Below are 16,951 nucleotides of genomic sequence, written 5' to 3'. Positions count from 1 at the left end.
GTGTCTCGTCTCTCTGCACAGATTGCATTTGAAGGACTTTTATTGCAAAATGTGGCTGCTATCAACTGAAAAATGAAATGTCTACAACAAAACAAAGGCTGATATGAAGGTCCAATTCACTTTGGACTGTTATTGAAGTCTTTCTGGAGCTCTGAGCTTCACAATTTCAGTATTACAGCAAACGTTCGTGCTTTGATTTTTTTTTTTTTTTAACTTATATATCTTCCTCGAGCTAATGCTAGATATGATTTTTTTTTAAATGTGGAGAACAGTAAATGAAATTGTCTTCATCCTGCTGTTTCCTCTTAATGAGAGTAATCCAACCACCATTAATCAAATCCTCACATTACAATTGTATGAAAGATTTTTGAGCTACAGTGTTAGATGTTACTTCTGTATATACACCTGCATCATCATTCCTCTAATCACATATCTTTTGCAGTTTTTGTAAAGGATTACAGTTACATTGATTTTGTGAATTAATTACATGTAACTAGATACATGTAAATGGTTGCACTCCTGCACTTGCAGGATCCTATTAAGCATTTGTGTGACATTTTGTCACAATTAGTGTATGAAAACTTGAGTTATGGCCAAAAATGTGTTTGTGAGGTCACAGTGACCTTTGACCTTTATCCAACACAACCTTATCGGTTCATCCTCAGGTTCAAGTGGTCTTTTGTGTCTGAGTTTGATGAAATATCAACACAGTATTTAATGTGTTAGTCAGTTTTACATACAGTAATGTGTTTATTGAATCCATCAGCCAAACTCATAACAAATATTATAAGGGTACACAAACCTCAGTTTTCAAGTTCAGTTATAATGAGATCCTTTATCAGATGAATTAAGTTTACTTGCATTCTGAGGAAAGAAAATGTCTCTTCTTGTTCCTCTGCTGACATGTGTGGATATTTTACAACTACAAAATAGTTTTAAAACTAATTTCAGAGAACAAAAATTGATGAAGCCCTTAAATAACTGTACATATATTTTCTTAAAAAAGTATAATAAGTTTTAACCCAGCAGTTTTTAGTGTGTATTTATATTACTGGTGTTTCATTTGATGATTATATAGTTGTACTTGTGTTTTTTTTTAAATTATTATTATTTACAATTATTTACCATTAATAAAAGTGCCATTATTAAAAGTACCAGTGAACAGTTACTGTTTCAGTGTCCCAATATCATTTTGGACAATAAAGTTCATTGTTGAATAGTAAAATATCCTGTTTTCATTACTTCTCACAAGTGTTTACCAATATTGGACAATATATCAATTACAGTTTTGGGCGTAATTGCATGAATGGTGGCAAGTACAGCCACTAACAAACCTACACTCCGTACATTTTGATTAAATTTTTATTGTCCTCAGACGTAAGCACATGACTTCTGCATGTCACTGCCCCAGTAAGAATGGTTCTGCAGTGCAGGTTTTTTTAAACTTTCTTGGTGTTTCCACACAGTTTTACCAATGAGTGGTGTCCGCAGTCTCTATTGAGCGAAGCGCTTAGAGGCTGACTTGTGAGACGTGCTTGACACAGTCATATGGACAGAGCTCTGTTTATCTACCCATCATGCCACACTCTCTGCAGGGACTCATGATCACTGTTCTTGGCAGTGTGGGAAGGCGCCGTGTCGCACCATTAACTGGAATGTCAAAAATCAAGAGTGTGTTGTAGAGTCCCTTCTCAGCACTATATGCAGTTATCGCCACTAGAGCGTGGGATTGACACTTCACACACATTTCCTGTATGGACACACATACACATGCCGGTGTCCACCTGAGCCAGGGATTGTGGTTGACCTTGCCCTGATAGATGGGTTCCCTCAGGTGCTCTGGTGCAGCACATGAGTCACAGGGCGGAAACTGTCATAACTGACTAGTTCATTGTATACAGTAAGGAGCTAAAGGACCAGCAGCTTTTGGTTGTGTTTATCAGCTGGGATGCAGCATCTCATGTCATGCCAAGGCCTCCTGTAGACATTTTGAGCTCTTTTTGTTTTGATTTCTGCTTATTCTCCATCTTTTCTGCAAAGAAAGACTGTTTTGTCTTTGCAGCGTTGTTCTTTGTGGGTGAGAAATGTGTGATGAATCCCTCGCAGTCCAGCAATCCATCCCTCTGACAATGATAATCAAAGATGCATTGAAGCAAAGGACACCCTCCCTTCTCTCACTGCTGCTCACCCTTCTTCTCTGCAACTTGGCTGAGATTTGGAAACTGTCAGCCTTTTTGTGTCTGCTCAGCTCTTTTAGGTTTTTGTGTGTCTCCTCGCACCCACACCGGCCCCAGCGTCAAACCCAACCGGCCCTCGTCACTGAGCAGAGAGGGTGACTCATGGTGATGCCTCTCCGAAGGGAGGACTTCACAATGATTACGACACTGCACGCCGCAGCACCGCCACTAATTCACTCACTGAGGGGTGTCCTGTAAATCAGATGTCCCAGTGGCCCTGCTGTTGCTGCTGAGAGCGAGGCTGCAGCCGGTGGCAGCTCAAGGACCAGCTGATGGACTCAGCGACTGCCTGGCTGTCTCCACAGTCAGCAAAACGCTGGGACTGTCTTTATGGTTGAACTTTGTACACGGATAGATTACCTGTCAGAGAAAAGCTCACTTTGGTATGTGGGCTGACAGTGTCACAGTGCAGACTAACTGCCAGCTAAGCTCTACTTCAATATGGAGCGTTCACAGTGAAAGACCAAGGGATAAGAAATACAATCCTCCTTTTCAAACACAGGACCCCACCGGTTAAGTCAGTGGCTGTAGAGCATTTTCATGAGTTATAGTCTCATTTCCTGAGAATGATTGGGAGATATACCTATATACAAGTATCTATCTATCTATCTATCTATCTATCTATCTATCTATCTATCTATCTATCTATCTATCTATCTATCTATCTATCTATCTATCTGTCTGTCTGTCTGTCTGTCTGTCTGTCTGTCTGTCTGTTCCTAACTAAGTTTTGACAGAAGATATAGCATTACAACTGAAATACGAGTGCAAATTTACATCCACAAAAGTTTCAGAATAAAGATTTTAATGAATCATCCCCTGGACACCATGGCTAACTGTATCAAAAGTGTAAGTATGATTAATCCACCCATCCATGAATGTCTTACCAAAATTTATGTTAATCCATCCAATACTCTTTGAGATATTTCAGTCCAGACCAAGGCGGTCAAATGATTACTAGAGTCACTATGCCAGCATAGTTTACTAAAGGATCAGAGGAAAATTCCAGAAAGCGTTCCAATTACTCTGGATAATCTTCAGACGTCACTGTGAACATTTTTTTTTACTAGTATCACTTAATATTAAAGACATAGTCTCTTTGAAGACTCTACAACAGGTCTTCTGCTTTGTTGCACACCCACTTAACACTGCTCAAGGCCTACAGACCTTCCCATGCTTTAAATCATCTGTTTCTGTATAATATGTACTCATGTTGAAGTGGTGGGATGTATGTTTATGTGGTCGTCTTGTTCTCTACTCTTGTTCTGTTGGACTGAAGTTCAGTGATCTAAGACTCGACATAGTGGAACCAGTCGTGGTCACCTTTGTCGGTGGCATGTCTTTCGGAGTTTGTGGTTCAGCCAGGTTTGTGGCCCTTACCCAAGTCACACCACAGGAAAGCCAGCTATTCTGCAGCAGGAGAAGTGTCATCGCTGAGGTTTGTAACAAATTACACCCTTCGCTTGCGGAGAGCACAGAGCAAGCTCTTGGCTGGGAATGTGTTTTTGGCTACGGCAAAGGGAAAACTGCCCTTAGACTGGAAGAAACGCTCCTGAAAGCAAAGCAACACCTGTCTCATATTCAGTCGTGTTTCTCTCCTGAAAAAGAAGACAGAGCACACGCTGTCAGGGCCAAAAAAGGAAAGTGATCTCTTCTTGGCATACACCAGGAGTCTAATATGACAAACTGTGTCTTTCCTGGTGACACAGCTCACGCTGCATTTAATAAAGGAGAGTGTCTTTGATAAGATTATTCAATGTTGTGCGCCGAACATTTAATAACACATAGATCCAGGCAGTGTAGTGAATAGAACAGTGTGCTGCTGTATGTAGCTGCCAAAACACAACTCTGATTTCACTCTTTTTTTATATATATTTTTATTGCTTTTCAAGAAGTGACATCCCACAGAACAAAAATCTCATACCAATCAAACCTATAAAACAGCACAAAATTATAAATAACAGTCGACAGTCGGTTGATCTGTTGTATGCTTTGTTCTGCAACTCCATGCTGATGTGTTGAAGTACGATGGACTAAAGACAAGCTGGCTGCAGATTTTTTAAAAACAGTGGCTGAAATAAAATGTTGTGAGTACTTTACCAATCAGCAATGTTCAGCACTACAAACCCCACCCCCAAAGTTCTTGTACTTGTATAAAGCAGTATCCCCCGAGTAGGGACTATTTGGGGGGTAAAATAATGTACCTCGAACTTATTTAGACCCTGGTTCCTGCAGTGGAAACACAGAAATCCTCTGAAGGTTCCTCATCCCTGGGAAGAGTTCCTACTGACAACACCTCAGTGGGCCAACATCACCATCATATAGTTATCATTCACATCTTATAATGTAAGTAATGTACCAAGCAAAAATAATCGCTGTTATCACACTTCTGTCATTCACTAATAGTAGCACCATCTGTGACATTTGTCACATTTATAACAACATGGCATACAGTACAGGGCATCTCTCACAAAACATGATGATAACATCTTAAATATCATAATAATGTCAGCATCTCCCTAGTTATTAGGCGTTCAACATTGTATTCATGCGTGGGACCCCATATTTTCAAAAAAAATACCTCTTATCTGTTCTTCAATTTAAAAATTAATTCTTCATAATTGGCTATTTTGGTCATTTGCCCCAGACGTTTTCCAGTGCCTGAGTACAATCCCATAACCTGTGGTAAGGGCCAGGCTGAGCACACAGGCCCCCCAGAGCTGTACTTCACCTATTTCATTTCTCCACTTGAGTATTTTACAAGCTCCACTTGTTGCTCCACAATATTAGAACAATATATCAGCAACAACACGGGTTTCTCTTTTGTACGGTTAGTTGTTTTACTTTGATGTAAGGTTATTATAGTTAACTAAAATGAAACTAAAAACTAAAACTAAGCATTAAACATTTTATTTTGATTTTAAATAAAAAATCGATTTTAGAAAAAACAAAACTAACTGGAACAATGTTGTGTACTAAGTTAACTATACATACTGGGGATGTCTTTAGTTTTTGAATTTGTCCAATTGGTCAAATTTGTCATACAACAAACATGAGGTGGCACTGGTGCTTATGTTTATTGAGATTAGGATGTCTACATGACTGTGGGTCAGTTGCCTTCACAAAGTGTTGTGTTTCTATGTGTAATATCTATTTGGGATTTTACAAAGTTTAACTGGAGGAGGGAGTAAATAATTTGAGCAAATCACACTGCTGCATTCCAACTTTGCAAATTACCATCACTGATTCAAGGAGAAGTACAGTTGGTCCCACAGCAGTTTAGGGACATGACATTTTTACTCAATCTCTAGGGACCAAAAGTGCTTCTTGAAAAAGTTCCAACTGAACCAATGGGACCAGATTGGATGACCCATACACATTCACTTAATGGATAAACCATCTTTCTACAACTGCTGGGTTGGGCAGAGAATTGAATTCAGAGTGAATGATTGTGACTGGTTTGTATTTTTATGGTTAATAACAAAAATATGTGTGAGAATATATCCTTTCTTGACATTTTGTGAGTTCCTTATGTTTATTTTGTCACAGCTTGCACCATCTCCCAGCTTATGTCTTTTCATATTTAACCACAACTGTCTTTTTTTGCAACTGTCATTGCTACTTTGATTCTGGCGCCCAAAAACACAACAAAATGACATTTTAGCTTGGTACTGTGACCTACGACTCTGTTTGGTTCCAGCTGTGTTCACTGGTAGGCTGCTAAGTCTGGTTGTGTTGCCAGCTAACAGCAGCTAACAGTTAGCAACAAAGCTAAAGCTCTGTCTGCCCGTCAGGAAACTCTGTAATTTAATCACAGAATTGCAGCTGAGCAACCGGAGGGCATCAGAGGGAAAACCAGAAAATATTTTCTCTACAAAATATGATCCAGTTTCACGAATATCAGTGAATGAAGTTACAAAGTTGTGCTTTTGTTTAGGTAGTCCCCAAGAAACAGTCCAGTCTGCTATGGAGCATGAATGTATTCTCCAGCAGTAGGCTTGTTCGAGATGAACTGCGCCTCGCCTGGACAGCAGGACAGATCAGACGGCCGCAGCAGGAGGTGGAGACTAAAGGCTGCAGTCAAGTTGGACAGTTTCCAGCAGACTTCTGAGAACGTACAGGAAGAGATACTAACATCCTGTTAGATCACCTGTAGGTTACCTGAAGTTTGCATCTCATGAGGTTATCATTGCCCACGTGTGCATGACGTCAGAGCAAGTTGGGATCAAGTTGGACACAAATCTAACCGGCATGCATTGTCCGGCGATCACCAGTGATCGATTCTGCGCAGGCCTGGCTCATCTCGAACGCACCTAGTGTCATCAGTGAGTAAGTGGATGAAAATTCAGTAACGTCCCTAAGTGCAGGATGAGTCATCAACAATTTTTAAACATTTCCCAGGAAAATACAAACTCTGAAACACCATTAAAATACCAGAAAATATCTACAAAACACTTTTTGGTCATTGTTGGGCCAGACACTGATGTATGGAAAATGCATGGTAAATATATGATTAAAAACACTGAAATATTGATTTTGATTTCATGGGAACTTGAATTAAAAATTTCTATATCACTGAAAAAATAGGATTTTAGCCTTTTAGTCTTTGACACTGTATTTTACCTGAAATAAAATGATTATAATCCTTCAGAAATCTTATTTTTTTTGGTAATATTGTGTGACTCTGTTTCCAATTTAGCCATTTAAGTACTCCTTAAAAAAAAACAAAAACAAAACAAAACAAAACAAAACAAAACAAAACAAAACAAAACAAAACAGAAATATACCTTAATCAGGTCCCTGTTTCCCCCTCTAAAAATTTAGGAAATTCTACAAGTCATGTAATCAAGTCTCCTGAAGTCCTTAGGAAAACCAAAAGTAAATAATCTTGCTTGATTTCTCTGTTTTTGTTTACATTGTAAGTAATGTTATCTAAATTATTTAATAGCTTTGGTAAACCACTTGGAGGTGTTAAGTATTTGTAGTAAGTATTTGCTAATTCAATCCTAAAAAGTCCTGTTACTTTCAGTCCTATATATAGCCTAAGATCCACCATTACACATTTATGCTAGATTGTGTATTATTAAATACAGTTCTGATAAAAGATAAAGAATAAAGTTTAATTTAGAAAATTTACAACTTTACAACTAAATTTAGTAATTCTGGGACTTCTTTCTTGTACTCGCTTTTACTTGAGTAAAACAATATTTTTTTCACGTCTGAATAATTTTCACAAGATAGCCTATATTGGCATTGCACAAAATTGAAATGGGGGAGGGAGGGGTAAATAATTCGAGCAAATTTATGCATGCTGCATTCCAGCAAATTACCTTCGTTGACTCAAACGGAAATAAGGTTGATCGCACAGCAGGTTGGGGATTTAACATTTTAACGTTGCCCTGTAATTAATCGTATCATACAGTAATTGTGACTAACGAAATTGCCAGACGCTCCCTAACTCGGGCAGGCTGAGTAGTTGATGCTGGATCACAGAGCAGCAGCAGCAGCAGCAGCTCAGTCAGTCAGTCCGTCGCTGCAGTCCGACAGAGCGGCTACTCATCAACATCCTCTCAACGTCCGCGGAGCTGTAACGCTATGTGGCTTTGAACTGACGCTGGACGGTTTAACCGGGGCAGGTTACTACGACGGTCTAACATTCGTGGACATGAGGACACCTGCTACAGCGACTTCTTCTAAAAGGCGGACCGGGAATCCTGACTGGCATCGATTTTCACCGAGCAAATGAGAAAGGTGGTGATGCAGCACAGCAGCGGCGTCTACACAAGACGCTACCTCTGTCAGTTGATAACCAGCTAGCTAGCGTTAGCAAGCTAGCCATAGCTAGCCCCTCAGCAGGCTATGTAGGTGTCATAGCTTAGTCTTTTCCACACAGCGATAGCAAAAATGCCAGCGATCCCAAACACACGTGTCGGAATACTTTTATTTTTTATTTATGTGTTTTCCTGAGCATTGCGTGGCGGTTTATTTTCCGTTGTTCGGTTTTTTTTCGATCGTGGCTAGAAGGGAACCTAAGCTTTGCGTAGGTCTCGCGAGATTTGTACGGGTAGTTTCTCAGTTTTGCATTCTGTACAAATGTCTTATGTGTTGTGATATGACAACGCTGTGGTTAAAAACTCTGTAGGTTTCGGGGCGAATAATACATGGGTGGTGTGTGGGAACTATGGATTTGGTTAAAATGATGCCTCTCGCGAGAATTTTCACGGGTCTGGGGTTCCCCTTTAGACACGGCCGTTTTTTTCTGCTAGCCAACGTTAGCTGGATAAGTTAGCCGCTCATTCGCTTGTTAGCTAGCATTTTGTATCGGCTAATCACCTCACGCAGGCTGGCACTGTCAGAGAATGAACTTGGTATTCTGTGTGGGGCCGCTGAGACATCGCATCTCTCTGCAGAACCGATGGAAGACTACGGGATAATAAAATAAATAGGCTTAGATGGACATTTGTGTTAACATTAGCTGGCTTGACCCAACGGGCATTTATACGACTTCTTATGTTAGTGTTTAAAGGGGCAACCATCCATCACATTAACACTTGGAGCAGTTGCTGAGCGGAATAACATTTGCTCCACGTCTTCTTGCTACACACGTTAAGCCTGTGCCTTAAAGTACAGCCACATGGGTGTTTGCTAGAAGGATTGAAGTTAAGATGTGATACGGCACAGGATACGTGTATGTAATAGTGTATTTAGCTTGCATGTCCTGCCCCTCTAGCAAAGGGTCGATTGTCATTCCAGTCGACTCCGATGGACACGAATGGAAAGAGTATTTGTGTGTGGCTGGTGTTGCTCTTCATCTCTGTCAGTCATTTTATCACGACATACTGTATGTATGATAACAGGCTATACAGCATTGCTATGCAATGTTTGTCATAGATACCAGTATGCGCGCAGGGCAGTTGTTTGGTGATGGTCTAGTCTAAGTGATATTGCACAGCCTCTTGATAATTTAAGCCATTGTTAATTTTGTTAAGAATTTTAAATTCATTCTTAGTCACTAACTCAAAATTGCATTTAGAAAAGGTCACATTTCTATGCTTTGTTCTTCTTGTTGCTTTGGTCAAGATTTAGTCAGTGGAACTCTAATTTTCTAATTTTATTCAATATTCTAGTCATAATTTTCTCAGGCAGTTCATGATACTATAATGGACTTTGCTGAAGAATATTTATTCTGACTGTAAAAATTCCAATGAGTAATAGGCATACCTTGACCTGTGTTTAGTCGTCTGGGCTGAGAAGGTGTTATTGACAGAATCTTCCATATCATGTAGCTTAAAAATGAATGCACGCATACATCATTATTAATGAGTCATTAGACACTGATCATGTTTATTACCTGACAAAACAGACTGTTTTATATATTACATTGTTGAGAAGTTCTGCTAAATTTAGCCTCATGTTTTGCAATGTTTTACTCTATTTAAACAAATAAGCAGTAAAAATCTATGACCAGTGTCATTAAGCAGACAAGCATTATCTGTGAAATACCACATTTACTCGTTTTAAATGGAGCTAGAATTAGGACAGAATTATTTTAATTGTCTGCCAAAAGAGTTAGTGTCTGTTTATGAGTTGTAAGAAATCATAAATTATCTTTATGAAGGAGTACATGTTCACCGTGATCTCAGCTCCGTCAAATTTAATTTAATTTTAATTTCAGTGTCAACGGAGAAAGGCATTGTACACTGAATCAACACAAAACCTTGAACTATACTAAAATTAAAAATTTAGTCCTAAAATGGAATTAACATAAAATGATCAAGTGTATTGATTTACATAACTGATATTTACCTTTGCAGACACTGCAGTATGCTGTGTTTTAAGTTTTTTTTTTTTTTTTTTAAGTTTTGTTGTCAATATTTCTCTCATTTATATTGCCCTCAGAATTTAGCCATGAAATAAAAGGACTTGAATGAATACTTGTCGTTAAAAATTTCATTGACAAAATTAACATCGCCTTAAGCCTTTTGAAAATATGTTTGCCATTTTTCTCATGGCAAAAGGATGAAGAGTTTTATTTTTGTGTGTGAGAGAGAGGGGTTCTGAGGTATTTAGTTTTAAGATGGCATGTTGTTAAATTTGAGAGGAGCATTTTGGAGGATTGTTATTACTCTGTTTCATCTTCATCACATATATGATATACCAGTCTCTTGAGGTGTCACCACATATTTGATCGTAATTCAGCACCGCTAGGCTCAATACAAGGCTGCCAGAGTACTTGATAGGAGGGATGATGCTAGTGGTTACAAGGGACATGCTGCCAGAGCAGAGAAATGACAGCTAAAGGAAAGAATATAGAGTATAGCAACTCTTTTATCTTGTGTTTAGGAAGTGCAGTTAAAAGATCAGATTTTCTAGTCTCTGGTAACCACGCTGTGAAAGGGTAAACTTTCGACTTAGTGGTAACACGGCAGCTCTGTATTGAATGCCAACTCTTTGTCTGTGATGTCTCTTTTTTTTTCTAGAATCGTCATGACCATTTTCCTGCTGACCAGTCACTCCTTCACTGAGGGACCTCAGCCCTTTCTGATTTTTGGACTTACCAATGCAGGGATGAGATAATAAAGTCAACCAGCTTGTGCATGCTGCTACAACAACACCTGTGGCACTTGTAAACCCGCCCCACCCTGCCCTCCCAACTCCTCCCCAAACAAAGTTCAGTTCAGCAGTCAAAAACATGACAACACCGGCTCTCCTGCCACTGTCGGGCCGAAGGATACCCACTCTGTCACCGGGGGCCTCCTCTTTCCCACACCACAGGGCTACGTTGAGGCTTTCCGAGAAGTTCATCCTCCTCCTCATTCTCAGTGCCTTCATCACCTTATGCTTCGGGGCCTTCTTCTTCCTCCCGGACAATTCCAAGCACAAGCGCTTTGACCTAGGCTTGGAGGACGTGCTCATCCCTCATATTGACTCACCCAAAGAGGGGAAGCATGCTTCTGGACAAGTGATCATACATGGACAGGGAGGACATGACGAGCACAGACACAGGTAGGAACCAATAGCTGAAGTGTTTCTTTTGTATATCTGGTGTGTAAAACAAACTGCAACATTTTTTTTTCTTACAAAGCATAAAGAGAAGACACATTTGCAACAAAATTCCTTTGTAATTATTAGTTTTTTTTTTTTTTGGGTTCTCACACAAGTTATGTCACACACTATTATTTCCTCAAGGCCATGAAAGCAGGTGTATTGACTCTCATCACTTTTGTTGTGACACCCAGGGGTGTTGCAGAGTTTGTAAGGTGATACACACTTCCCTGAATGTTTAAATACACGTCAGCACAGGTATTCCTTCATCCTTGTTCTCTTTTCCACTAATCCTTTTGTGCAGTTGAGGTTGCTCTAAATACTCTCACCCTTTGTGTCTCCATTGAGTGTAATTGTTTAACTTCTTGTACAAGAGAAATTTTATCACCTTGGCCACGGTGTTGTTGTGCTGTCCCACGGGCAGGCGTGGTTGAACTCGATGAGCTAGAACACACAGGCTGTTTGAAAAGCTTTAGTAACTGCTTAAACAGGCTCGGAAATTACTGCTCGCCACGAGCCAAATGCTGGTAAATTTTGGCTGCAGCCTTTACATTTGTCATTTAGTTTGTCCCGCCTCTTTGGCTCGTAGCCAGCCATCGTTTTGAAGTTCTTTTCCCTCTCCTAAATCAAATCCATATTTGGCTAGTCTGAGTGTCTTCTGCTGTTTAGAATCCACTGTGCTGAATGATTTTCATGCCCAACTACTTAATGTTATTCCCAACTGACTCAAGTTACATTCACATTTACATTATAGTGCATTTATTTACTTTAAGCCAGCAAATCAGTCTTGAAGGCTATTTTGTAATGTAATAGCAGCATTTGATTTTCAGGATGGTCTAACAAAATGGGATATCTGGAAATCATGAGGTGTTTGGTTAGTTAAATTGAAGTTATTTGTGTCTGAACTGTGAAGTTGAACTGTAACTGACATGTTGAACATAGGCATTTAGCACCAAAATAAATACATTGTTATATTTTCTGATTAATACCATATGAATGCCAGGCTTCTAGGTTTTCAGGGCCTTGAGCTTTTAGCATTTCACTACCTACCAACCTACCTACCTACCAATACCGTCTAATTACATATACAGCACCTTGTGGTTGACATAACCAAGGCCTAGCAGCCAAGTGTCTTACCTCACCTTAAAGGTCAGTCCACCTTAACTGAGCCTGTGCTGAGGCTGTCACTAACTTTGGGTTAATGCTGGGTTACAGAAAACTTGGAACTTAAAATTTCTGATCTCTTACTGTAAAGAAAGTATAATGGAAAGGCACACTACATACTGTCATAGTAAAACCTGTGCTATAGGTAGGTTGATGTCAGAATATCTCACCAATTTTATTAGTTGCCATAAAATAAAATGTTTAATGGCGTGTGTTATCTTGCGTTGTTTTTCCGCCTGTGTCGTTAAAGCGATAGTTCACCCAAAAGTGAAATTTCACTAAATATCTACTCACCCCTGTGCTGATTTGAGAATGGGTGAAGATCTCCAGTTCACAAAACACTCCTGGAGCTTCAGTGGAAAACAGTGTTGCAGCCAAATCCAGTACAGTTGAAGTGAATGGTGACCAGTTTTAAAATGTAAAAAAAGAACACAATAAAAACACAAAATGTCTCCACACTGCTTGTGTGGTGTAATCCATGTGTCTGTAAACTGTGACATTAAAAATTGACCCCAAAAGACACCATTTACACCATATTTTTAGCCTAAATGTCAACTGTAGCCTCTCAGACCTGATCCTCCTGCACACACCTGAAACGGGTACGCAAGCTCTTGCCCAAGCGTACAAGATCTCACGATACCTTCACATCTGTGTTTACATTCTACCTGGAAGCGACTCAGACAACAGAGAGAGATCTGCTCAGAAATAGTGACTTTATATGCGTACAGTTGACTTCGTAAACTTTCAACTAAGAAGAAAATGTCTGAGGACTTTGACATAGAAGAGCTTGTGTACCCGCTTCAGGTGTCTGCACGCTGATTAGGTCTGAGAGGCTACAGTTGACATCAACGCTAAAATGGCGTCTTTTTGGGTCAGATTTTAATGTCGTGGCTTATGGACACTTGGATTAAACCACACAAGCAGTATGGAGACATTTTGTGGGTTTTTTGTGTTCGTTTTTTACATTTTAAAACTGGTCACTGTTCACTTCAATTCTTCACTTCAGTGTTTTGTGAACTGGAGATCTTCACCAATCCTCACATCAGCACAGGGGTGAGTAGATACCGAATGAAATTTCACTTTTGGGTGAACTATCGCTTCAAGGAGGGCGCATTGCTGAGGGTTCTGCTGTGTGTACACTTGCCAATGAAACGCATTACTTTGTCACGGTCGGCTGTGCTTTTTTTTTTTATTTTTGGTGGGGCATACCTGGAAAGCTTTGAGTTTGGAAGTTGGAAGCTCAACTCGACCTTTATTGTTATCTGGAATGCAGCATCACCCCCTTGAGTCTTGGGGAATTTCATAATTTTTTCACTGACAGATAGGCACAAATACACACACTTCACTGCTCTGTTCACAACTATATTGTTACAGCTAATTTCATACTCACTGTTACACACATGCTCTTCCTGCACACTTGCCAATATTATGGATTCATCTTCAAAAAATACAATTCAAGAAAATAAATCCTAGATGCTTAGGCTAGGCGGGGAGCCTACTTAGGCCTGGTGGGCTTGCAACACACCGGTGGAAACCTTGCACATATGAATCATGCTGCACTTGCATAGGTAGGCTATTATTTTGTGATAACAAAAGACTTATGGTTGAAATAAAATGCACAAAATGCTAAGTGGTAGGTGGAAAGGATAATTTTATGGGAAAGGTCTCCTCCATGCTTGTGTAGGAGGTCATTAGTTTTACTGAAAGCTGGGCAAGGTGTTAAAAGCAGTTTCTCACAGTGTGGACCATTGAGTGTTACCTCCTCGTTCCCTCTGGTGCCTATTCATTTTTCCTTCCTGAAAGCCTTCTAGAGCTTGGGATTCAGCCTGCTAGAAATAATGTAATTATTGCTGCCCAGTGACTCGAGCAGTAAAGGAGCAGACAGTACTGGGCTCAAGTGGCGCTGTGCGTTATAGTCGGAACCACAAGGATTTTTTGAATCACAAAGGTTGGAGGCTTGGAGATATTCATGTTTCTCCAGAGATGTAATTTTATAGTAGGGATAAGAAGGGACTCAGTGATTGGATACAGGAGCATTTGAAGCAAAACTTGACTAGGTTGCATGTCTGGGCATTTTAGGTGGTAGTGTGATGCTGGAATATTTCACATGATCCCTGTCCAGCAAATCCTAGACAATGTTCTTATTACACTTAACTGAGCTGTCATTGTTCTTGGCTAACACATCCACATTTGTTTAAATGATATACCAATTACTCTCGGCACGGAGGTCTTCTTCAGGGTGCTGCAACAGATAGCAGAAGGTATTTCTTTCTGTGTGATAAAAGGAATAATGTTAAATCAGCTGAATCTGACTGATTGTTTAGCCAAATTTCAGCGTCCTGATCTACTTTGACTGTATTTTTAATTGCATGTTGCTGCCAAAGCTCACCTCATTGGAGTTTATGACATGGGTATCATGAAAGTCTTAGAAATTACAAATAAATTAATATGGATTTATTAAAATAATATAATGATGTACTTGTATGACCATGCAGTTTTTGGGAATGCAACAAATATTGCAATACATAGTTTGACTGAATTTAAGAGTTAAGGGCCAAAGTGACTTGTTAAAGTGAGGATAGAGGAAGGGGGACTGAGATGTCTGTGGGATGACAATTTAAGGTTTTGAGAAGGGAGAATAATACCTTTGAGATCTCTTAAATTAGTTTTATGCAAATTTAAAGTCTCAAAAATGCTCCCTATGAATTTAACCTTACATAAGCATTCATTTGATGTGATATGTTTTAATTTTTGCACTGCTTATAGTAGCTTATGGAAATGTGTTCGATTTGCTTTTTGGTATGGCTGCCTCAGCTGTTCTTAAAATCATCATATTGTGCTCCAGAGGAGCAGAGTTCAAGCAGCCCCTGGAAAATGAGGTGTGCTAACATTTAAAGAGACCCTCAGGAGCGTAGGCAGGCTCGTAATAATTTCACCTTTACTTTATTTGGCCACAGAATACCCCACAGAACCAGTTCTGCGTTCACAGGTTCACCCTGTTAATAGTCTTATAAAAGCTCTTGAGAGAAAAAAAGGTATTATTCTATTTGCCATGGGGTATCCATCTGTTCTAGTGAATTTTTGAGATATTGACAAGCATTCTAATGCCTGAGAAAATGGTTGAACGCCTTTCACACATCTTGCATGTGCCGTAAGCAGTATTGTACTCTGTTATCATTTTGTAATTGACCATCTTTTTGTGTTATGGATGTTTGTTTTTAACAACATTGGGGGAGAATTGTAAGCATTTCTACGGTGTGTAATGAATGTATATAAGGGGACTTGTGGCTGCATATGATTATTATAGGAGAGACTATAGACAACCACTTACATGGTAAGTTGAAATGGAGCATATTGAGTGATAGAAGTCCACTGGATATAATGCTCTGTCAAGCTCAACATATTGTGAGGCCATTAATTCTGTGTTGGTCTGACTAAAACCATATAGGACATCCAGGATCAGTACTCTTCAACTGAGAGGGGGGCAAGTTAATGTGCTGAGGCAGTACCATCTCAGAAGCAGATTAGCCATAAGGGGGTTAATAACAGCAATAAGCAAGGTGGGAAAAATCTTTTTCATATGGTCAAGCATACGCACTGCATGCACTTTATTTGTTATATGTGTTTATTGAAACCAAAAGAGGCTTTGTGTTTTAGAACAAAACATAGGCTAAATCATTATGCATGCAGACTACAAAGTGATAAGTGACCAAGGCAAGTGCATGTTATGTTATAGAGACATTTTTCCAGTGTTTATATTTCACAGGAGTTGATTTTTTTTTTCTGTTGCATAAGTTTTTTTTAAGTGATTTTGAGTGCATTTGTTGCTTTAACTTTTTGATAATTGATAGTTTCAGTGCATTTTTAAGCAGAAATGCCAAACACTGAGTAAATCCAGCTTCAGTGAGAGGATTTACTAGATTTTCTGATTTTTTCATAATTGTACTGAATATCCTTGGATTTGGACAACAAAGATTAGATGGACAACAAAGCTACTTGTAGACATTACTTTGGGCTGTGAGAAATTGTGATGACTAACAACAAAGATATCGCCAGTGGATGGGCTGACGATGATCAGTTGGAAATATTTTGAATCATAATACTAAGCATTGGGCATTTTTTCAGGGTTTATGATGAAATCAGTAATTGTTTCATCCCTAACCATAATTTGATATATCAAAGTCAAAAGACATTTTTAGTAGTATAGTGATATCAGTTCCAACCATATGAATCCAAATCCTATACAGCCTAAAACACTCTTTCTTGGTGCTCTGAGAACTGCTACTTGTCCATTTAGAGCAGTCAAGTGAAGTTTTCTGTTATTCTGTTCAGGTTCGAAAATTACTAGAATACTTACTAGATTACTAGAAAGAGCATTCATGCTGGGTACTTGCCAAAGTTCCCAGTAGGTTTGACAGGATTGCCATCTGCCACCAAAATTAATCACAATTTGGCTGTGTGTTTGTGTTTTAGTGAATATGCAGTTTGTGCTGCTCAGTAATGAA

General features: G+C 39.3%; 1 protein-coding gene across 1 annotated transcript in view; it reads left to right on the top strand.

Annotated features, from left to right (window-relative positions):
- Positions 1 to 7,643: 7,643 nt before the first annotated feature.
- The window catches only part of man1a2 (mannosidase, alpha, class 1A, member 2), a 153,817-nt gene continuing 144,509 nt past the window's right edge, over positions 7,644 to 16,951 (top strand). Inside the window, exons 1-2 of the mRNA XM_084724956.1 lie at positions 7,644 to 7,988; positions 10,718 to 11,243. Of these exons, the coding sequence (XP_084581082.1) occupies positions 10,930 to 11,243 (314 nt within the window). The 5' untranslated portion in view covers positions 7,644 to 7,988; positions 10,718 to 10,929. The remainder of the gene's footprint in view (positions 7,989 to 10,717; positions 11,244 to 16,951) is intronic.

This window comes from Lutjanus erythropterus, chromosome 8 (assembly GCF_056507025.1).
Source record: "Lutjanus erythropterus isolate fLutEry1 chromosome 8, fLutEry1.hap2, whole genome shotgun sequence".
Taxonomy (NCBI): Eukaryota; Metazoa; Chordata; class Actinopteri; order Lutjaniformes; family Lutjanidae; genus Lutjanus; species Lutjanus erythropterus.
The sequence above is the reverse complement of the archived record's forward strand: the minus strand, read 5'-3'. Positions and strand labels throughout refer to the sequence as shown.